Source organism: Euleptes europaea, chromosome 1, assembly GCF_029931775.1.
Source record: "Euleptes europaea isolate rEulEur1 chromosome 1, rEulEur1.hap1, whole genome shotgun sequence".
Taxonomy (NCBI): Eukaryota; Metazoa; Chordata; class Lepidosauria; order Squamata; family Sphaerodactylidae; genus Euleptes; species Euleptes europaea.
The window spans coordinates 28,099,074-28,120,934 of record NC_079312.1 but is presented as its reverse complement, the minus strand read 5'-3'; the positions used below and the strand labels follow the sequence as shown (position 1 = coordinate 28,120,934).

Below are 21,861 nucleotides of genomic sequence, written 5' to 3'. Positions count from 1 at the left end.
TGCCATTTCATATCAGCACACAGCTCTTTCTCAGTTAACAGTGGCAGGGAGTCCTGTGAAGAGGAACTGAATTATTACCAAAAAATCCATTTATTTATACAGTAAGAAAAGTTCCATAACCAACATGTGTGCTTGTGTAGAAATTCAGTATAATGCAGAAGTGTATTAATTCTTATCACAATATAAATCATACACAACAGATCCCTTCCCCCCCCAACAAACAAATGATCCCGAAACGATTCAGTATCTGTAATCAAACTAGAAACCATCATTAATTTCACACTATTGTGCAATAACCATGCAAGCCTATGATCAAGCTGTGTATTTTCTATGCGTCCGCAGATCAACTGTCTAATTGTAGAATCTGGCGCCAAGAGAACTGCAGGTTGCTCTTTTAAAAAGCCAAGCATTGGTTGCACTCAGGTTTCAAAGCTTTATCGAAGCAGGAGCTCCATAGGGCCTGCTTGCTTGCCCTCCGTCAGGCTCCATAGGGCCCAAACCCCATAAATCAAGAGCGGGTGTGGTGCAGTGAGAGGCAGCAGAAACCTGTCCCCCAGTTTCTGCATGTTTCGCAATTCATGGGAATGGATCCCCCGTGAATGGCGAGGGTCTGCTGTGCTAAATAAAAATGTGCAGGTTTGCTGTTGTTAGGGCTGGAGATGGCATCTGATCTGGCATTTTCCCCAAGCCAAGGACTGGAGTTCTAGCATGGGCTCTCCTCACCTGTGCTGGGGCTCCTTGGAAGGAGCTCGTTGCAGTGGTTCCCATACAGTCAGCATAAGATCTGAGAAGGTTTTGTACTCACCCTGCTTTACCATCACAGAAGCTGATCAGAGCTGACATGTGGAATTCTCAGTCAACAAAATAAATATGTTTGCAGTAAAAGTAAAGGTATCTTCTTCCACCTTAAGAGCCAGTCAAGCTGAATAGAAATGAATACTATTTCATGTTACTTAGAATGCCATATTTATGTTTCAAAAGAGGTTAGACCAATTTATGGAATCAAATCCAATGGCTAGATCAGATGACTGCATCATTTTCCTTTGATACTGAGGGCAGTCCAAACAGCTTACAGCTTTGGGGGCTGGGAAATCTAAGCAAGGAATGGAGCACTCTAATAGCCTAGTAAACCATTCTTTGTTCAGGCTTGAATACTACCAGAGCTCAGATACCAAGTAAGAAAGACAAGAAATATAACTCCTTAAAGGTCACTTCCTTTTCTACTGTCCAGCCTACCAGATCCTCTGCTAGCACAGCGGTTAACAGAATGAGTTGTGTTCTGGAAGGTTAAGTGCAATACCTGCCATTCAGGATGGCTTCCTGTATGGGAAGGATTTGGAAAGAAGAGGCTAGATGGCCATCTGTCAGCAATGCTGATTCTATGAACTTAGGCAGTTCATGAGAGGGAGGGCATCTTGGCCATCTTCTGGGCATGGAGTGGGGGTCACTGGGTGTGTGTGGGGGAGGTAGTTGTGGAATTCCTGCATTGTGCAGGGGGTTGGACTAGATGACCCCGGTGGTCCCTTCCAACTCTATGATTCTATGAAAGGGTTCAGACTGAATCTCTGGGAAATTCCACACTGGGTTCTGTTACAGATTTGATTCACTCAGATTTGATGGACAGGAAATGGCAAATGGTCAGTCTCCCACTTGCAATGTCATGGACTAAGACTGATTTCCAGAGGTGGGTGAAGTTGGTTGCCATTTCTGCTTAAACAAGATCTTTGATGCAGCTTAAGGCAGGATTTTGTGCAGAAACCTCTGCCGCAGTTGGAGCTCTCAAAAGGGATTTTCTTCCCCATGTGGGTGTTCTGGTGGCCAAGGAGATGTGAGTTTATACTGAAGCATTTCTTGCAGTTGGAGCACTGATATGGCCTCTCTTCCGCGCGTGTCTGCGTGAAGCATTTGGCACAGTGAGCACATTTATGTCCCCCGTAGGGATTCTCTGGTGTGCAATCGGGCTGGAATTCTGAGTGAAAGTCTTCCCTCAGTCAGCACATTCATAAGGTTTGTCTCTAGTGTGGATCCGTCTGTGGTTAATAAGAGTTGATCTGCTACTGAAACTTTTTTCACAGACAGGACATTCAAAAGGTTTCTCCCCAGTATGGATTCTGTGATGTATGATGAGACTGGAGCACAGGCTGAAGCCCTTCCCGCAGTCAGGGCATTTGTAGGGTCTCTCGCCCGTGTGGATTCTCTGATGGTCAATGAAATGCGAACTCTGAGTGAAGCTTCTGTCGCAATCAGGACACTTGTATGGCTTCACCCCAGTGTGAATCCTCTGATGCTTAATCAGGTTGGAGCTTTGGGTGAAGCCTTTGCCGCAGTCAAGGCACACGTAGGGTTTCTCCCCAGTGTGGGTTCTCTGGTGTTTAATAAGGGTCGACTTGTTATTGAAGCTTTTCTCGCAATCGGCGCACTGGAACGGTTTCAGTCCAGTGTGGATCCTCTGATGAACAATGAGATTAGAGCTCCGGTTGAACCTCTTTTCACAGACAGAGCACTTGTAGCATTTTTCCACCTTGTGGGCCCTGTGATGCTTCGTCAGAGCAGTGAACGAGCGGCAGCTTTTCCCGCATTCGGTGCAGATGTGGGCCTCCTGGAGGTCATCTTTCAGAGCAGCCACAACCTGGGGCGGCTCCTTGAAAAGCTTCCCTGAGTCAAAAAGCATCTTGTCTTGCTGCAGTGGGAAGCTCTCAAGAGCCTGTGTCATCCACCGACTGCCCCCGGCTTCTGCTTTCCTGGGGCTCCCGTCTGACAAGCCACAGAGCATACTTTGCTTCTCTGCTAGCTCAGGGTCTTTAAGCTGGGAGTTATTCTTTGGATTCTCTCTAACCAGGCTATTCTCTGCTTTAGCTGGGCTATTCTCTGCTGGAATAAAGAGAGAGATTGCATAACCTTAGAAAGAAAGAACAAGAAACAAAGAAAATAGCAACTGCAGATAATGAAAATAATCATTTCTGACCTATAGGATCTGACATCAGATCTCACGTCAACTGACAGTAGTCTGTTTTCCAGAGCATTTAGGCATTGTACTTGCTCTCCACATTTCTTTGATGACTGCAGCTCTCAAAACAGGATCCACGGGGCTTTCCAAGTTGTCACTGCCATCGGCAGGTGATTGCACCTGAGGCATCATTGCAACAGGGTCCTGTTTGGGGAGGGGTTGTGGCTCAGTGGTAGAGCATCTGCTCGGCATGCAGAAGGTCGCAGGTTCAATCTCCGGCATCTCCAGTTAAAGGGACTAGGCGAGTAGGTGATGTGAAAGACCTCTACCTGAGACCCTGGAGAGCCGCTGCTGGTCAGAGTAGACAATACTGACTTTGATGGACCAAGGGTCTGATTCAGTAGAAGGCAGCTTCAGGTGTGGTAGCAGTGGGGAGTGGGTTACACCCTAGCTGCCTCAACCAAACCCCACTGCTACTTGAACTAAGTTTATTCACTGGGGGGGGGGGGAGAAAAAGGAGAGTGAGGTGTTGGAGGCTGGGAAGAAGACAGCATGGAGCTTCTGCAGTGATGAAGAAGTCAACGCTGGAGGGAAAGAAGGCGGAAGAGTGCAGGTCGATTGGTGTGTGTGTGTGGGAACTTTCTAAAGCTTAGCAAGCAAGGATTTGGTGCCCTACCTGGTGAGGGTCACGAATGGGAGCGCAGGGCTTGGACAGAGGCAAAGCATGAGGCAGGAGAAGCTGACAGCCCAAGCAAATGGGGGAAGGAGAGGAAGGGGAGGGACCTCCTCCACTTGCCATCACAAGCAGGTAGTTCCACCCTAATCTGAGCTGGAAGAAGAACAGCACGGTTGTCCTGGCTGCCCCTCCCAACTTCAAAAGGCCAAGTAGTTCAGCCCAGGCTACTTCTTGCTTGAAGAGTGTTCCAAAATTTAACAACTCTATAAGCATGGTTCCAGCATGGTGTAGTGGTTAAGAGCAGTGGTTTAGAACGGTGGACTCTGATCTGGAGAACAGGGTTTGATTCCCCATTCCTCCACATGCGCGGTGGAGGCTAATCTGGTGAACTGGATTTGTTCCCCCACTCCTACACACAAAGCCAGCTGGGTGACCTTGGGCAAGTTACAGCTCTGTTAGAGCTCTCTCAGCCCCACCTACCTCACAGGGTGTCTGCTGTGGGGAGGGAAGGGAAGGTGATTGGAAGCCCGTTTGAGTCTCCCTTAAGTGGTAGAGAAAGTCGGCATATAAAAACCAACTCTTCTTCTTCTTACCTGAACAGGTGTCATTTGGGATCCCCCTTTCTTCAGAGCCCTGGAGATCAAAGACTAATGCCCTTGGTTCCCCTTCTAGTTTTGAGGCCATCTCAAGTTTCGGATGTGGGGGTTCTGTTTGTAATGAAGACAACAAGGAATGCTTACTGGTTTGAATTTTACCCTTTTAAGGGTATTTTTACCTCTTGTTTACTGCCTTTAGACTTCCAGATGTATTTGCATAGCAGTAACATTTCTCAGTGAGCATGTCCACGGTTTTAATTTGCTAGCAAGGACCATTTTTCCATAACTGCTACCACCACAGTCTTCTGGTGTTTTGAACATGCCAAAATTCAAACCCTGGGAGAAAACTGCGATAAAGGCAGGCTCTTTGTCATTATTTTATGTATTGCATATATTTTCTGGAGTTTCTTCATTACTGGAACTCAAGACAATTTACAGTAGGATTCCTAGGAGATCAAGGAACTCACCAGGGGCCGATCCAGTTAGCTTCAGAAAATTTGCTGCACCTTCTAACCATTCCCATGACATCTGCTCTAAGGTTCAGCCTCTTCTCCTTGGATCAAAGCCTTTGTGCCATTCCCATCACTGAAGACATTTATAATGATTTCTCACCTGAAAAGTTGACTTTTGTTTGCATCCTTTTTTCTGAGGCCTGGAACTTGAGAGTTTCTTGCCTTCTCCTTTCTTCTGGTGACCTTACATCCGTTTCTGGTATCAAAAACCCTAAGGCAAAAAAAAAAAAAGCAGGAAAATTCACAGCAGACTGCAACGCTTTGGTCACAGACACCATATGGCTAGTGATGGAGAAGCACATTCAGATGTATGAATTGTGTTAAGGTTATGAAGTCGCTGGTAAAGAAAAGTCTCTGGCAGTGTCATCCTAAGCAGAGTTATACCCTTCTAAACCTATTGACTTCAGTGGGCTTAGAAGGATGCAACTCTTGCACTGTTATTGCCTTTTCCAGTGACCCTTGTCTTCTCATAATGTGACCAAAGTACGATAGCCTCTTTTTAGTCATTTTAGCTTCTTGGGAAAGTTCAGGCTTGATTTGATCTAGAACCCACTCGCTTGTCTTTTGGGCAGTCCACAGTATTCGTAAAACTCTCCTCCAATACCACATTTCAAAGGAATCTACTTTCTTCCTGTCTGCTTTCTTCATTGTCCAGCTTGGACTCTGATCTGGAGAATTGGGTTTAATTCCCCACTCCTCCACATGAGCTGCAGATGCTAATCTGGTGAACGGGATTTGTTTCCCCACTCCTACACATGAAGCCGGCTGGGTGACCTTGGGCTAGTCACACTCTCTCAGCCCCACCTACCTCACAGGGTGTCTGTTGTAGGGAAAGGAAGGCAAGGTGATTGTAAGCCAGAATGATTCTTCCTTAAGTGGTACAGAAAGTCAGCATATAAAAACCAACCCTTCTTCTTTTTCTTCTTTCATACCCATACATAATAATGAGGAATACTATGGCATGAATTAACTTGATCTTGGCTGCCATCTTAATATTTTTTTTAAAGAGCTAGTGGCTGTATCAGCGATCATCATAAATAAGATGTTGACAGTTTGTATTTAAAAACTAATAGAAACCAGAGCAGGTCAGAGTGAAAAGCAATTGGTGTTGCTCATATTCTAGAATTTATACTATCTGAAAGAGGAATCCTTACCCAGAGAGGCCACATTGTCATAATTGTCCTGCATGATTTCCCAGTAAAGAGCCTTTTCTTTGGCATCCAGAAGTGCCCACTCTTTCTCAGTGAAAGTTACAGTCACATCCTCAAAGGTAATTGGCAGCTACAAGAGACCAAAAGAGACCCAATGAGAAGCTCAGGCATGGCATGCCCTAGTTATCTAGTTCTTTTCTCGACACCAATCTTCTTGGGTACCATCTTGGATCTGACCCTTATAACGAAGACCTCAAGGAAGTGATTCAAATTCTCAGTGGGAACAACTAAATCGGTTTCCTAGATCAACTCTTGCTGCCAGCTTCTACCCTGTGTCTTTGATACCAATTCCAATGTGAAGGCTTTAGCAAGTGATCACATCTTGAAAAAGTCACCTGATGATTCTTGCAGAGTAAGATGCTGTTAAAGGCCTGGCTGTTCCCACCCCCCTGACCAGCTAGCAATCCTAACAAAAAAACATAGAGCTTTCAGAGTTTGCTGTGTGTGCCTCTCCAGTCTATGGTGTGTAGTTGCAGGAACTCCCAAACCCCCAAAACCTGGCAATTGCCTTTCCTCCATCCTGCACTCTTTACCTGAGCTGGCTTGGCAGCTTCTTGCTCCTGCAGGTAGGCCTCAGCCAGCTGAGCGGCCTCCTTGCTGCTGTCCGGCTCTTTGGCTCTGACCCAAGCCCCCATGTCTGTCGGCAGCACAAACAGGAACTGCTCCAAGATGACCAGGTCCACAATCTGCTCCTTGCTGTACTCCTGGGGACGCAGCCACTGCCGAGCTGCCAAGCTCAGCCGGGAGAGCGTCTCCCGGGGAGTGTCTCCTGATGGGATGGCTCCTGCATGGAAACTCTGTGACCTGGCTTCCTCCCGGGACAGGAGTGGGCTCAAAATGGCTTCCTTCCCCACAGAATGGGGGCTGATCAGTTGTGGTCCTGAGGGGAGACATTGCTGAGGGAGTTCCCGGGGATGAACAACTGCTGGGAAGGAAACCCAACTCTCCTTCACAGGCCAGGCGCTGTGTGGCTCCATGGATCTTAAACATCAAGTCTCTTTTGCCTCCGAGAGGCTTGGCAAGACCCTCAGTGAAGAGGATTCAGCAGCCTGTCAAGGTGAGAAAGGCAAGAAAGGAGTTTTCAGAAAGGCCTTTCTATTTCCAGTCTAGCTTTCTTCTCATTCATGTTCAAAATGAGCAGCAGGTGGGGTGGAGATCAAAAGGGAGCCCTGTAAGGGAGGGACCATGACCCAGTGGCAAAGCACATGGATTGAGTGCCGTTAAGGCCTAGATTCAACCCCCCGGTTAAAGGATCTTAGGTAGCAGCTGTGGGAAAGACCTCAAGGTCTGCTTGAAACCAGGGAGAACTTTTGCCATGCAGAGGAGACAGCCCTGAGCTAGATGGACCATCACCTCAGCATAAGGCAGCTTCGTACATCCAAAGAGGAGGGGCTGTGGCTCAATGGTAGAGCATCTGTTTGGCATGCAGAAGGTCCCAGGTTCAATCCCCGGCATCTCCAGTTAAAGGGACCAGGCAAGTAGGTGATGTGAAAGACCTCTGTCTGAGACCCTGGAGAGCCGCTGCCGGTCTGACAATACTGACTTTGATGGACCAAGGGTCTGATTCAGTAGAAGGCAGCTTCATGTGTTCATGTGTTCAAACAGCCAGTCTGGTTGGAGTGGACTAGGACCTGGAGATCCAGGTTCAAATCCACGCCCGCCATGGAACTCACTGGGTGACCTTGGGCAGGTCACTCTCAGGCCCAAACCACACATTATGGTTTACATGAGTTCCCAGTGGGAACTTGCAACTATATTGCAACAATATTGCAGCTGCAAGACCCTGGTGGCAACTCCATGTAAGAATGCCACAAGGGCATGGTGTGGGGAGAGGGATTCCTGCTTCCCCACCACACCATTTTCCTGATCTGTATTGATTGTGGAGGAGCCCTGTGGCACAGAGTGTTAAGCTGCAGTACTGCAGTCAAAAGCTCTGCTCATGACCTGAGTTTGATCCCGACGGAAGTTGGTTTCAGGTAGCCGGCTCAAGGTTGACTCAGCCTTCCATCCTACCGAGGTCGGTAAAATGAGGACCCAGCTCGCTGGGGATAAAGGGAAGATGACTGGGGAAGGCACTGGCAAACCACCCTGCAAACAAAGTCTGCCTTGGAAACGTCGGGATGTGACGTCACCCCATGGGTCAGGAATGACCAGGTGCTTGCGCAGAGGACCTTTACCTTTACCTATTGATTGTGGGGGTGGAATAATGCCCTCCCCGAGACTGAATGTACAGCCCCCCCAATGGGGCAAATAGTTCCTACCCCCAGGCCTTTTAGGGTCAGGAAAACAGAACAGGGGGCAGCAGGAGAACCCCCCCCCCCAATCCTAATCTGAATCAGGTCCCTGGGTGCTTTTACACAGAGTTGCCACCAGGGACTCACAGCTGCAGTGTGGTTGCAAGTTCCCGTGGCAAATGAATGTAAAACACAACATCGTAGTGTTGCCCTCAGCCTAGCCTACCTCATAGGATCATTGGGATGATGAGGGGTAGTGGACTATCTTCACTGGTTTGAACTCCTTGGAGGAAGGGTGGGATAAAAATGTTTTCTCTCTCTCTTTAAATGTTGGGTATGGAGAAATATGTGCAGCTCAACTTCCCTGTGTGCTCTCTGAGGGAAATGCAGGTCTGCCACCCCACATTTTAAATGGCTGCCAACCTCCAGGTGTGGTCTAGAGATCTCCCAGAATAACAACTACCTTCAGAGCAGAGATCAGTTCCCCTGGAGAAAATGGCTTTTTTGGAGCAGGGACTGCATGTTATTGTACCCTTCTGAGGTCCCTCTGCTTCCCAAAGGGATTTAAATCTGCTCCTCTTATTCACAACACAGATTGTGTGGGGGGAGCAGGGCCGTCTTAACAGCATGATAGCCCCCCCAGGCAAAGCAGTGCACTGGGGCCCCTACCTACACAACCACTCACAGGAAGACAAATGTAAATGGTCGATAAAATTAAAGCTATATTTATTGGTGCGTGTGTGTAAAGTGCCGTCAAGTCGCAGCCGACTTATGGCGACCCCTTTTTGGGGTTTTCATGGCAAGAGACTAAGAGGTGGTTTGCTAGTGCCTTCCTCTGCACAGCAACCCTGATATTCCTTGGTGGTCTCCCATCCAAATATTAACCAGGACTGACCCTACTTAGCTTCTGAGATCTGATGAGATCAGGCTAGCCTGGGCCATCCAGGTCAGGGCATATTTATTGGTACTTCCAGCAAAATCAAACATTAAAAAACATGCTGTACAGCAAAGACTAATCAACAAACGTTTGAACAATATAACATTATATTTATAGTTTATAATATGTATAGGTTAGTATAGTATTTATTTATTCATTGACAGCAAGTCACAACATACATAATTATCATGGGGCCACTATGCTCCTGGGGCCCCTGGGGAACTGCCCAGCGTGCCCATGCATTAAGAGGGCCGGGGGGTGGGTGGGTGGAGCACAGGGTAGGATGCACCAAATTATTTCTAATACAAGACAGCTGCTGACCTGGAAGTTACTTCCTTGAATTTGAAACCTCCTCCCTCCCCACTCCGTGTGTGAGAAGTTGGCTGTGGTTAGTAGAGGAAGGAATCTGCAACTATTTAGAGGCACTCTTTTTTAACCATTTCACATATTTCAAGGGCTGCCTCATATTGAAAGCCCATTCTCTCCATGATCAGAAGAGCATGCCGAATATATTAGGTGCTGTTGGACACAGGCAGGATGCTGCTGCAGTTGTCTTGTTTCTGGGCTTCCTAGAGGCACCTGGTTGGCCGCTGTGTGAACAGATTGCTGGACTTGATGGGCCTTGGTCTGATCCGGCATGGCTTTTCTTATGTTCATATAGATCCTGGAGCCAAGCCTTGGTGAATGCTGTCCAAGGTACAATATATGGAAAGGTTATGCTTAAATCTCTGACTAAGCATGAATCAAATGAAAATAATTACACCAGATTAACTCGTCCTCTACAGAAGGATCTTCTGCCTGTGCCCCAGCTTCTTCCCAATACTCTCAATCCGCCATTTTCTCTTTCACCTATATTGGGATTAGGGTTGCCAGTTCTCTCTTCACCACCGGCGGGAGGTTTTTGCCGTGGAGCCTGAAGAGGGCGGGGTTTGGGGGGGAGGGAGGGACTTCAATGTAGGGTTGGCAGGTCCCTATTAGCCATCGGTGGGAAGTTTTTTTGGGGGGGGAGCCTGAGGAGGGCGGGGTTTTGGAGGGGACTTCAATGCCATAGAGTCCAATTGCCCAAAGCGACCATTTTTCTCCAGGTGAACTGATCTCTATTGGCTGGAGATCAGTTGTAACAGCTGATCTCCAGCTACTACCTGGAGCTTGGCAACCCTGTGTGTGTGTGTTAAGTGCAGTCAAGTTGCTTCCGACTCATGGCGACCCTATGAATGAAAGTCCTCCAAAATGTCCTGTCTTTGACAGCCTTGCTCAGGTCTTGCAAACTAAAGGCTGTGGCTTCCTTTATTGAGTCAATCCATCTCTTGTTGGGTCTTCCTCTTTTCCTGCTGCCCTCAACTTTTCCTAGCATAATTCACAGTGGGTAGCTGTGTTAGTCTATCTGCAGTAGCAGAAAAGAGCAAGAGTCCAGTAGCATCTTAAAGACTAACAACAATATTTTCTGGCAGGGTATGAGCTTGATATTCAGACTAAAGACAATGCATTTACCTGGGCTGAATAAAGACCTTGCATTCATGGCTCAATACCAGTGCTGATTGCTCCACACCCATCTCTCCCCTGGACATCAGACTCTTCTGCATACCACACCTCACCCCATCACGCCTGCTATTCACATTGACATACTATTAACATTTACATACCAATGCCTGTTTGAATTCACTCTCCTCTACTTAAAGACAGATGGATTCACATTCCAGCTGTATCTGAAGAAGTGAGCTGTGGCTCACGAAAGCTCATACCCTACCAGAAAATATTCCTGTTAGTCTTTAAGGTGCTACTGGACTCTTGCCCTTTTCTACTACTGCAGACAGACTAACACGGCTACCCACTGAGAAAATATTGTCGTTATTCTTGAAGGTGCTACTGGACTCTGGCCTTTTTCTACTACAAGTGCAGTTTTGTTAGTCTTTATGGTGCTACTGGACTCTGGCCCTTTTCTACCACTGCAGACAGACGAACACGGCGACCCGTGTATTGAGCTCTTCATCGATTCCGGGGGAAGGATGTCCTTCTCCGAGCCCCATCATGATCTGCCACAACAGGCCATTTATTCATGGAAGGTTTTGCATTGGATTTGTCACTCTTTAGATGCACATTTCCCCCATCTGAATTCTGAAAACTCTGCACGGCGGCTTATGGTTGAGTTTTGAGAATAGGGATGGGGGAAAAGTGCATCTCAAGAGTGGCAAATCCATATGACCAAATCTATAACATATGACCCAAAACTATTCCTCTTGAGTAAAATACCAGACAAATACAGCAACGATCAACAGGTCATACTAAAATACCTAATCACAGCGGCGAGAACAGTTCTAGCGTCGGTGTGGAAAACGGATAAAACACCAAATATTGAAACCTGGATAGATAAAACTTACGAATATGTAACTATGGCACATTTAACAGAAACATTACAAAAAGACATTCAAAGACCAAACAAAGATAAATGGAACGTCTTTTATGAATATATTGAAACTAAAAAAATAACAAAAAACAAAACAAAACAAAACTAGAAGACAGGTGAAGGTTAAGTGAATGATCAAATGTATCAGGTTTTTGTCTTTTGTTTTTGAGTGTAATATTGAGCTTTACAAGGGGGAGGACTATGTATTTTGTTTTACCAATACTTTTTTTCTTTTCTTCTGTTAACGCAAAATATTGTTTAATCGAAAGTTTTTTCCCCCTTTTCCTTTTTTTTCCTGTATCCCCATTAAATATGAAAACCAATAAAAATATTAATAATAATAATAATAAAAAAGAGTGGCAAATCCAATGCAAAACCTTCCATGAATAAATGGCCCAAAGAGAAGTTTTTTTTAAAAAAAGGGCAGGCAAGGGAATAACTCGCCAAGCAGCTTCTTCTGAGGGCCTCTTTCAAAAGCCCGGCCGTTAACGGTTGAAGCGCACTAGGGGGGGGGGGAGAGGAGGGAGGAAGAGCGAGGAGAGGAAGATACGGCTAGGCTTCACTCTGGTCCGCACGTGGAAGAGTTCTCCTCATTTCCCCCCCCCCCCCACCAACACTTCACCTAGACCTGACCTGGGTTGCAGAAGCCGCGGAGATGCAGGTGAAGCGAGCAGACAGCGTCTGATGACCCAGGAAGATCAACCCTGGGTTGGAGTCGAGAGAAAGAAAGGGGAGAGGGGGGAAAAATAGGAGAGAGAAGGGAGCAAGTTTTTCTCTTTCCCTCTCAACCAGAGCCCTCTAGTGGGTGAAGTGCAAGGAAAACGGCGACCTCCTTTTCTGCGATCGGCGATTTTCTCTCTCGGCTGTGGCAGCTTGGAATACTGTAAATACAGTTTTTAATGTTTTTAGTGTTTTGGGACCCCATGCATGCATGCATGCATACATACATAGAAAACTCTAAATTACGTACTATTGTCGAAGGCTTTCACGGTCAGAGTTCATTGGTTCTTGTAGGTTATCCAGGCTGTGTGCCCGTGGTCTTGGTATTTTCTTTCCTGACGTTTCGCCAGCAGCTGTGGCAGGCATCTTCAGAGGAGTAACACTGAAGGACAGCCTCTCTCAGTGTCAAGTGTGGCAGCAGCTGTGGCAGGCATCTTCAGAGGAGGAACACTGAAGGACAGGGTCTCTCAGTGTCAAGTGTGTAGGAGGAGTAATATATAGTCAGAAAGGAGTTGGGTTTGAGCTGAATCACTTTTGATACTTTTTGATACTTTTTGCAGGACAATGATTCAGCTCAAACCCAACCCCTTTCTGACTATATATTACTCTTCTTACACACTTGACACCGAGAGACACTGTCCTTCAGTGTCACTCCTCTGAAGATGCCTGCCACAGCTGCTGGCGAAACGTCAGGAAAGAAAATACCAAGACCACGGTCACACAGCCCGAAGGCTTTCATGGTCAGAGTTCATTGGTTCTTGTAGGTTATCCGGGCTGTGTAACCGTGGTCTTGGTATTTTCTTTCCTGACGTTTCGCCAGCAGCTCTGGCAGGCATCTTCAGAGGAGTAACACTGAAGGACAGGGTCTCTCAGTGTCAAAGTGTGTTGGAAGAGTAACTTTGACACTGAGAGACCCTGTCCTTCAGTGTTACTCCTCTGAAGATGCCTGCCACAGCTGTGGGCGAAACGTCGGGAAAGAAAATACCAAGACCACGGTTACACAGCCCGGATAACCTACGAGAATCTAAATTGCATATTTAACATCAACAAAACCCTACCTTGCGGGGAAAACAACAGTGTTCAGCCAAGTTTCATAGTGTACTCTTATTTATATTTATGATGACTTAGATGATCACTTGGCTGCGGTAATCAGTGCTCCACTCATCCTTGGTAACCCCCATGTCATGCTAATAAGTGAGTATATTAGCCTCAAGTCTCTAGTGTGTCTAGAACAAAAGCTCCTGAAATGGCATTTGCTATTTTCTAGAAGAACAAGAGTTGCTTTTTATATGTTGATTTTCTCTACCTTTTTAAGGAGACTCAAACCGGTTTACAATCTCCTTCCTGTCCTCTCCCCACAACCGACACCTTGTGAGGTAGGTGAGGCAGAGAGAGCTCAAAGAGAACTGTGACTAACCCAAGGTCACCCAGCTGGCTTCCTGTGGAGGAGTGGGGAATCAAACCCGGTTCACCAGATTAGAGTCCGCTGCCCATGTGGAGGAATGGGGAATCAAACCCGGTTCTCCAGATTAGAGTCCACTGCTCTTAACCACTACACCACGCTGGGTTCAGTTGATGACAGTATCCAACAACTCATTCCCTTGCCCACTGAAGTCACGTTTTCATAATTCTCCTACATGACTTTCTAATAAATGGCCTTTTGTTTAGGGTCCAGCAACATCCATTCACTTTCAGTGAAGAATACAAACAGGTCCTCAAAAGTCACTGGCTGTTGGCGGGGCGGATCTTTCTCGAAACACAATAATATAACAGATGCATGGACATTTGTCATCACAGCTCAGCCATGAAGGATGAATGTTGAGCTTGAGATACTTTGTTTTGCTTTCTTAAAGGATCAAGTTTCTCGTTCTCATGGCAGAGGAGATAAGCTTACACAAACAGTGCAGATAAGGTCTGCTAAAGGCTTGGTAAGTTTACATGGGGCTTCTAGTTGCCAGGATTTAGAGGGATGGAGCACCTTCCCTATGAAGAAAGGCTGAAGAGTCTGGGACTTTTCTGTTTAGAAAAGAAACAACTAGAAAGAAACAACATGATAGAGGTTTATAAAATTATGCATGAGATGGAGAGAGTGGACAAAGAGAACTTTTTTTGCCCTCTCCCAAAATGCTAGAACTCGAGGGCATCCAATGAAACTGATGAGCAGTAGATTCAGGATGGACAAAAGGAAACATTTCTTTATACAGGGAGTAATTAAAATACGGAATTTTCTGCCAGAGGACATAATGATGGCCCCAGGCATAGACAGCTTTTAAAGGGGATTAGATAGATTCATGGAGGATAGGTCTATCAGTGGCTACTAGCCATGGTGACTAAAGGTAACCTCTATGTTGAGAGGCAGTCAACATCTGAATCCCAGTGCCATGAGGCAACATTAGGGGAAGGCCTTGGCCTCTCTGCCCTGATGATGGGCCTCCAGAGGAACTGGTCAGCCACTGTGTGAGACAGGATGCTGGACTAGATGGACCAATGGTCAGATCCAGCAGGGCTCTTCTTATCTTCAAGTACTTGAAGAACGGTCATTTAGAGGAGGGTGCCGAGTTGTTTTCTGTTGCCCCAGAAGGTCGGACCAGAACCAACGAGTTAAAATTAAATCAAAAGAGTTTCCATCTAGACATTAGGAAGAATTTTCTAACAGAGCGGTTCCTCAGTGGAACAGGCTTCCTCGGGAGGTGGTAAGTGCTTCTTCCCTGGAGGTTTTAAAGCAGAGGCTAGATGACCATCTGTCAGCAATGCTGATTCTATGACCTTAGGCAGTACATGAGAGGGAGGGCATCTTGGCCACCTTCTGGGCATGGAGTAGGGGTCACTGAGGGTGTGTGGGGGAGGTAGTTGTGAATTTCCTGCATTGTGCAGGGGGTTGGACTAGATGACCCTGGTGGTCCCTTCCAACTGTATGATTCTATGTTCTTTGGGCATACTGAGGGAGCCCTGTGAGTATGGAGAATACCCATAGGGCAGGGGCTTCCCTAAATGATTCATGGCCCGGCCACTTTACTAGTGTATCCAGTGATGATGTTCCCTGAGTTGGCATTCACCCACTTATATCTTTGTCCTTCTCCCCCTTTGCATTATTTTATATTATTTCCTCTTTTGTGTTATGATGGCAACTCATTACTGGGTATTGAAAACTGCCTTGAGTGCACTGGCAGAAAAGCAGCATGCAGACATACTAAATATATAAATCTGAACAGGTGAGTTAAGCATATGCTGAAGTATCTCACATTACAAATCAGCAGGACTTAAAACGGCTTAGTTTGGGCTAGATGGCCCCTTTGGCACCCTCTGCTTCTGCCTTTGCCCTTTGTCCCCTAACTGTTGTCCAGCCTCCTGAAAGTCTATCATGGCTCGGCAGCTCAGCCTGAGCAAGCAGGTCTCCGTGGCACAATCGGTCAGCGCGTCTGGCTGTTAACTGGAAGGATGGTGGTTCGAGGCCACCCGGGGATGTCTATGGACTGGCCATGCCCTTGACGAGGTGGCCGAGTGGTCAAGGCGATGGACTGCTAATCCATTGTGCTCTGCACGCGTGGGTTCGAATCCCACCCTCGTCGGCTCCTTTTGCCATAAACTGGGAAGGTGGACATGGCTCTCTCTAGTACCTCCTTTGTTGGCAAAGGCTTCAAAAGAGGAGGCAGAGAAGCACCAGCTGGAACACGAACCCAGGCTGTGAGAATGGAAACCTCACATGATGTCTTGACGCCAATCGCACAGGCGCTGAGGGATTCTTCCCTAGAGGCACCTCTTTCTTGGAAATGGTCTTACAACTATTACTTCAAGGAGGCAGTGGGGGGATGGGACCGCAGGCTCCAGTCTGCCAAGGGAAGGGAGGGCACGGGGCACCTTGATTGGCTACGTGGTGGGTGGTCCTGGCTGGTGCTGGGGCCACAATGGAAGGCTGCAAGTTCGGTCCCTGTTGTAGGCGGCTTTGCTTTCTCTACATATATCCCAAGGCTTCTCCTGGATCTCCCAGGTAGGGGCTTGGTGGTGAGGGAGGTAAATAGGTTGTGTTTAAGCACAGCAGGGCCTGTCTGTGCTCTTCTCCCCAAACACTAAGCTGCTCTCCCCATTGCAGAACTCCTGGAACATATTCTTATTGGGCCATTTTTTTTCTCTTTTCATGAATTACCAGAGGGATGTTTTCTGCATACCGAGGGAGCCCCTGAGTATGGGGAGCCCCTAGAGTGCAGGTGCCTCCCCCCATGGCCTGGGGGCCAGTCCCTCCAATAGTCCATGCAGCAAAGAAAGCCCCTGAGTTGGCCTTTTTCCCTCTTCCATCTCCTTCCCATCCTTTTGCATCATGTCTTCTAATTCATTATTCTCTACTATTTCCCCTTTTTCATCATGATTGATTCCCCATTATTTTTATTGAAAACTGCAGGGCTTAAAAGGGCGTAGTTTGGGGTGGGTTGTCCCTTTGGCACCTTCTAATTGTCCTGTCTTGGTCCTTTGTCTCCCAGCCACACTCAGCCTCTTGAAAATCTGGGAAGCCCCAGCTGCATCATCATAGCAAGCAGGTCTCCGTGGCGCAATCGGTCAGCGTGTCCGGCTGTTAACCGGAAGGATGGTGGTTCGAGCCCACCTGGGGACGTCTGTGGACTGGCCGTGCCCTTGACGAGGTGGCTGAGTGGTCAAGGTGATGGATGGCTAATTCATTGTGGGTTCAAATCATACCCTTGTCAGCCCCTTTTGATATGGCTTTGTGAAGAAATGCATTTTTCTTTGGAGGTTTGGTTTTAAGAAGTTTTTCTTTTGGCAGAGAACAGGCAGGATAGGGGAAGTCAATTCAATTGTTTTCCAGTGTCACCCCAGTTACCCTTGAGAAATGATCATCGCTCCCTGGCAGGAGACCAGGTCAAGCTCCCCTCCCCAGCTACAAAGGTGACATCTAGCAAGGAGCAGAGTTTTGGAGGCTGAAAATCCTAGGGAAGTCTTTTCCTGGAGACTTGAGGAAAAACTTCTTTGACTTGACCTGCCCTGCCCAGGGAGTGGGAAACAGAGATGGCACAGAGAGGAGGATTTCTGTATGGCTGATTTCATCTAGGCAGAAGGAGCTCTCCAACTTGGGCACCTGCTGAATGGGGAAGGGTGGCTGTTTTTCCAGCTCTCTGCCACTCAGCTTTTGGCTGCTCTAAACTGCCTGCAGGTGTTAAGGAGAGCCTGTGATGGTGATGGGAAGGCAAGGAGGAAAACTGAGAGGACAGCAAAGCAAAAACACAGCTGCCTAGCAGAGGATGGTTTCGATCCATCGACCTCTGGGTTATGGGCCCAGCACGCTTCCGCTGCGCCACTCTGCTGGCTGGCTGCAGTGCCTCGGTGTGGCTCCTGACACCCTCCGTCCACAAGCCCTGTGTGCCCCATGCCTGGCCTCTGGGAAGACAATTGAGGAGGGGCAGGATGGAGCTGCTCAGCTGAATGTGTCATGTGTCCTTCTGCCTGGCACAGCTCACTTGGGCTGGGCGGTTGCTTGCAGGATGGAAGGTGACGAGTTCTGTACCTGCTACAGATAGATTGGTTATTTCTGTGTATATTCCAGGGTTTGCCCTGCATCGTCCAGATAGTGGGGTTTTTTTTGGGGGGGGGAGGGGGAAATAGTTACTCATTATGCACAGAACAGTCTCCCCACACTCTTTGTGCCTAACTGGAGGAGACATTGTCTGCAGTTTTACATATGGGTATCCGTAACCAATACATCTGGCTGTTCATACCTGTCTCACCCTTTGTACCTGTGTCCACTCTGCCTTCCTGTTGTCATAGTGATGTGGCCCCATGCACAACACCTGTACGGTCCCAACTTACCACTTTTGCAACTGAAGCTGTCGTGTGTAGAGTGTTGACCGATGGTCTTTTTTGGAGCATTCATTGTCTTTTGTCTGTTTGCTGTTCCATGCATTTCTGACGGCAGACCACAGGGGGGAGCCATTTACTTTTGGTCTTGTTTCCCCTGCCCCTGTGTCTGTTGGGAGGGGTTTTGTGGTTTCCTCTTTTAAAGGTGGCGGGTGTAAGAACACTCATCTGATTTGAAATTCAGAAAAGCCCCCATGCAGCCATGTGTGGTTCCCTGCAAAAAGGTGAACCGCATTTTAAAGGGTGTATGGGGTGGAATCCAAGCAAGGATGACAAGGGAACGCAAGGATTGTCCCCGATGTAACAATAACAGCAGACACCTTTTGTGCCCTAACTCTATCCATGTGCATGAGGATACTCCTTGCAATCTGTCATGGCTAGTTGGGCCCTCATGAAGGCACTCAATGGGTCTCCAATGAATCCAGAGCTCCCACATCATTCTTTTTAAAAAGCAGTGTGATGCGGTACCTAAAAAGGCAAATGCAGTCTTGGGCTGCATCAAGAGAAGTATAGTGTCCAGATCACGCGAAGTGATGGTATCGCTTTACTCCGCTGTGGTTAGACTTCAACTAGAGTATTGTGTTCAGTTTTGGGCACCACAATTTAAGAAAGATGTAGACAAGCTGGAACGTGTCCAGAGGAGGGCAACAAAGATGGTGAGGGGTCTGGAGACCAAGTCCTACGAGGAAAGGTTGAAGGAGCTGGGTATGTTTAGCCTGAAGAGGAGAAGACTGAGAGGGGATATGATAACCATGTTCAAGTACTTGAGGGGCTGTCATATAGAGGATGGTGCCGAGTTGTTTTCTGTTGCCCAAGAAGGTCGGACCAGAACCAACGGGTTGACATTAAATTAAAAGAGTTTCCGTCTAGACATTAGGAGGAATTTTCTAACAGTTAGAGCGGTTCCTCAGTGGAACAGGCTTCCTCGGGAGGTGGTAAGCTCTCCTTCCCTGGAGGTTTTTAAGAAGAGGTTAGCTGGCCATCTGTCAGCAATGCTGATTCTGTGACCTTAGGCAGATGATGAGAGGGAGGACATCTTGGCCATTTTCTGGTCATTGGGGGTGTGGAGGGGGGAGGTAGTTATGAATTTCCTGCATTGTGCAGGGGGTTGGACTAGGTGACCCTGGTGGTCCCTTCCGACTCTATGATTCTGTTCTATGATTACATTGTGATGATGCAGTATCAAAGAGGAAACTCAGCTAATGCTCTTTAAAGTGCACTGCATTTTTTTGGGCAGACTTTTCTTGGGGATAGGCAAGAGCAGGCCATGAAACGTTTGTGTTGCATCTGTGGGCTCCGTCCCATGGAAGTTATGCCCCCAACACGTGTACAGTACCACTGGCGTCTTAGTTGCTTTAGTACAGGGGTCCTCAAACTACGGCCCGCGGGCCGGATCCGGCCCGTCAGGGTCCTGAACCCGGCCCCTTTAAAAGGGTGCAGCCGCAAGGTAATGCTGGGAGGAAGTGACCACCGGTCACTTCCTCCCAGCTCCCTACACACGGGAGGGAAGAGGGAAGAGAGACAAGCAGCGAGGATGCAGGTCCAGCCGCCCCCCTGCTCTGTGCCGCCCCGGGGCTGCTGGGCCGCCACTCCCGGTGGGCGGGATGCAGGCGGGCGCTTGCCAGGTGCTGCGGCGCCAGGTTAGGGCATGCCAGCAGCGGCGGCTGCTGATGGGCGTGGGCGAGCACGGCGGCAGAGGGCCGGGCGGGCTGGGGTGCGCTGCACAAGAGCTTCAGCTTCTGCCTGCGGCAGGGCCAGGAGCTGCCATGCTTGGGCTCGGGGCTCCTGCGCATTGCCGCACCTGCAGCGAGGGAGCCGCTGCTGCCACCGCCTGCCTGCACGCCTTCCCCAGCAAGCGCGACCTGCTCTGCCCGATGGCCCGGACGCCGGGCCCCAGTGGCAGGGTGGCCTCTAGTGACTGCTGGCCGGCCGGCTCCGGCGCCAGGAGCGCACCTCGCCCAAGGCCTTCGTCCTTGCTGAGCCCCGCGAAGCCCGCCGAGCGCTCCCCCCCAGGGGGGAAAACACTTTTCAGGTCAGGAAAGGCCTCGCCCTGCGGAGCTTTCCCCCTCTCCGCCTGTTGGGGGGGGGGAGAAACACTTTTCAGACTCCTGTTTCCAGCCCTCAACGTGCCTGGGGAGCGGTTTTGTGCGGGGGTGGGGTGGGCTGGAGCATTCGGATCTTTGAGGAGAGGGAGGGAGAGTTGTGTTTGTGCGCATGCATGCGGACTGTGTTTTGACGATGCTTCCTGGCGTGCCTTCACAACTGCCTTGCAGGGTTGGTTATATGGTTTCTGAAAAGGGAGCTGAAGTTGCAGGGGAAGACCGACTTGCCCAGAATCCTGAGGTGGAATTCACCCCCTCCCCTTGGTCTGAGTTCACACCCATCTTCAGATGCGAACCTCAGAGGGCAGCCTGTGTGCCCGCTTCCTGCTTGTCCCATGCCATGCCATGCCATGCCATGGGAGGCATCTGAAGGAACTCCTTTCTGTGCCAGTCCTGCCCCAGGCCCCTTGTGCCAGAAAGAGCGACCTCGCCCCCTCCTCCTACTCCAGGATCGGTGCCAGGGCAAAGGGGCCGCCATGAGCAGCTTGTTGTTAACTGACTTCTCGCGGTCCTCAGGAACTCCCTGCCTTCTTTCTGGGAAAGCAGGATGGGGGGGCAGCTGGTGTCTTGGACTGACCCCTTGGATAACCGCTCTGACCGCCATGCTGGGCCTGGGGGTTGCCCTCCTGGAGCAGGGGTAGAGCAAGCCGGAGGGTCGCTTTACGCCGCCTTCTCTGGGATGGTCCGTCAGAGTCAGCCTCGTCCACTCAGACTGGCAGCTGCTCTCTGGGGTCTCAGGCCTCAGAGGTCTTTCTTGTCACCTCCTCCCTGCCCTTTTAGCCAAAGATGCTGCCAGGGGTTAGCCCTGGGACCCTCAGCACGCCCAGCCGAAACTCCTCCGCTAAGCCTCTGCGGAGATTTCAGAGATTGGTATCTGAAGAAGGGAGCTGTGACTCACGAAAGCTCATTCCCTGCCAGAAATTCTGTTGGTCTCTCAGGTACTGCTGGATTTTTGCTCTTTTATAGGGCTACAGAGATTTCAGGGTGGCGCCCCTGGTCCCCCTCAGTACTGCCTACTCAGGCTGGCGGTGGCTCTCCAGGGTCTTGGGCAGAGGTCTTCCACATCAAAGATTCAAAACACATTCAAAGATTCCACATTCAAAGATTCAAAACAGATAAAAGGAAGTATTTTTTCGCACAACGCATAGTTAAATGGTGGAACTCCCTGCCCCAGGATGTGATGATGGCTGCCAGCTTGGAGGGCTTTAAGAGTGGAGTGGACATATTCATGGAGGAGAGGGGTATTCATGGCTATTAGTTAGAATGGACTTGTATCACTTGCTATGACTAGCAGTGACAGATATGGAACCGGATATTGACCATCTCATTATCCAAAAGCAGGCCCATACTTCCCATTGAAATATTATAAGTTTATGTTGATTAAAATGGTTCTTCATTTTAAATATTACATTGTTTCTCTTATTTTTTGTGAACTACAAATAAAATATGTGCAGTGTGAATAGGAATTTGTTCATATTTTTTTTCAAACTATAGTCCGGCTCCCAACAGTGTTTGAGGGACAGTGAACTGGCCCCCTGCTTAAAAAGTTTGAGGACCCCTGCTTTAGTACATAACCCCATTCACTGCTGAATGTTTAATTCCCACCTGCCAGCCATGTAGTGGTGATAATCTCTGACTTCTTCCATTGTGCCTTTTCTCC

The 21,861-nt window shown here is 48.5% G+C and overlaps 1 protein-coding gene and 4 non-coding genes across 5 annotated transcripts; 3 read left to right on the top strand and 2 right to left on the bottom strand.

Moving 5' to 3' along the window:
* Positions 1–1,987: 1,987 nt before the first annotated feature.
* LOC130474516 (zinc finger protein with KRAB and SCAN domains 7-like) lies at positions 1,988–19,892 on the bottom strand. The gene is made up of 4 exons (XM_056846173.1): positions 19,658–19,892; positions 6,476–6,822; positions 5,886–6,012; positions 1,988–2,871 (listed from the first exon to the last, which is right to left on the bottom strand). Exons 1-4 carry the CDS (start codon positions 19,890–19,892, stop codon positions 1,988–1,990), a joined length of 1,593 nt encoding a protein of 530 aa, XP_056702151.1.
* TRNAN-GUU (transfer RNA asparagine (anticodon GUU)) lies at positions 15,629–15,702 on the top strand. Its single transcript has one exon. It is a non-coding gene; the product is annotated as a tRNA-Asn (tRNA).
* Positions 15,725–15,806, top strand: TRNAS-GCU (transfer RNA serine (anticodon GCU)). The gene has a single exon. It is a non-coding gene; the product is annotated as a tRNA-Ser (tRNA).
* TRNAN-GUU (transfer RNA asparagine (anticodon GUU)) lies at positions 16,770–16,843 on the top strand. Its single transcript has one exon. It is a non-coding gene; the product is annotated as a tRNA-Asn (tRNA).
* TRNAM-CAU (transfer RNA methionine (anticodon CAU)) lies at positions 17,478–17,549 on the bottom strand. Its single transcript has one exon. It is a non-coding gene; the product is annotated as a tRNA-Met (tRNA).
* Positions 19,893–21,861: the final 1,969 nt, after the last annotated feature.

Coding starts and splice junctions, on each gene's coding strand:
- LOC130474516 (XM_056846173.1), bottom strand. CDS start 19,892: ATGCGCAGGAGCCCCGAGCCCAAGCATGGCAGCTCCTGGCCCTGCCGC. Junction 6,013..6,475: donor AAGCTGCCAAGCCAGCTCAG/GTAAAGAGTGCA, acceptor GGTCTCTTGTAG/CTGCCAATTACCTTTGAGGA. Junction 2,872..5,885: donor TGACAATGTGGCCTCTCTGG/GTAAGGATTCCT, acceptor TCTTTATTCCAG/CAGAGAATAGCCCAGCTAAA.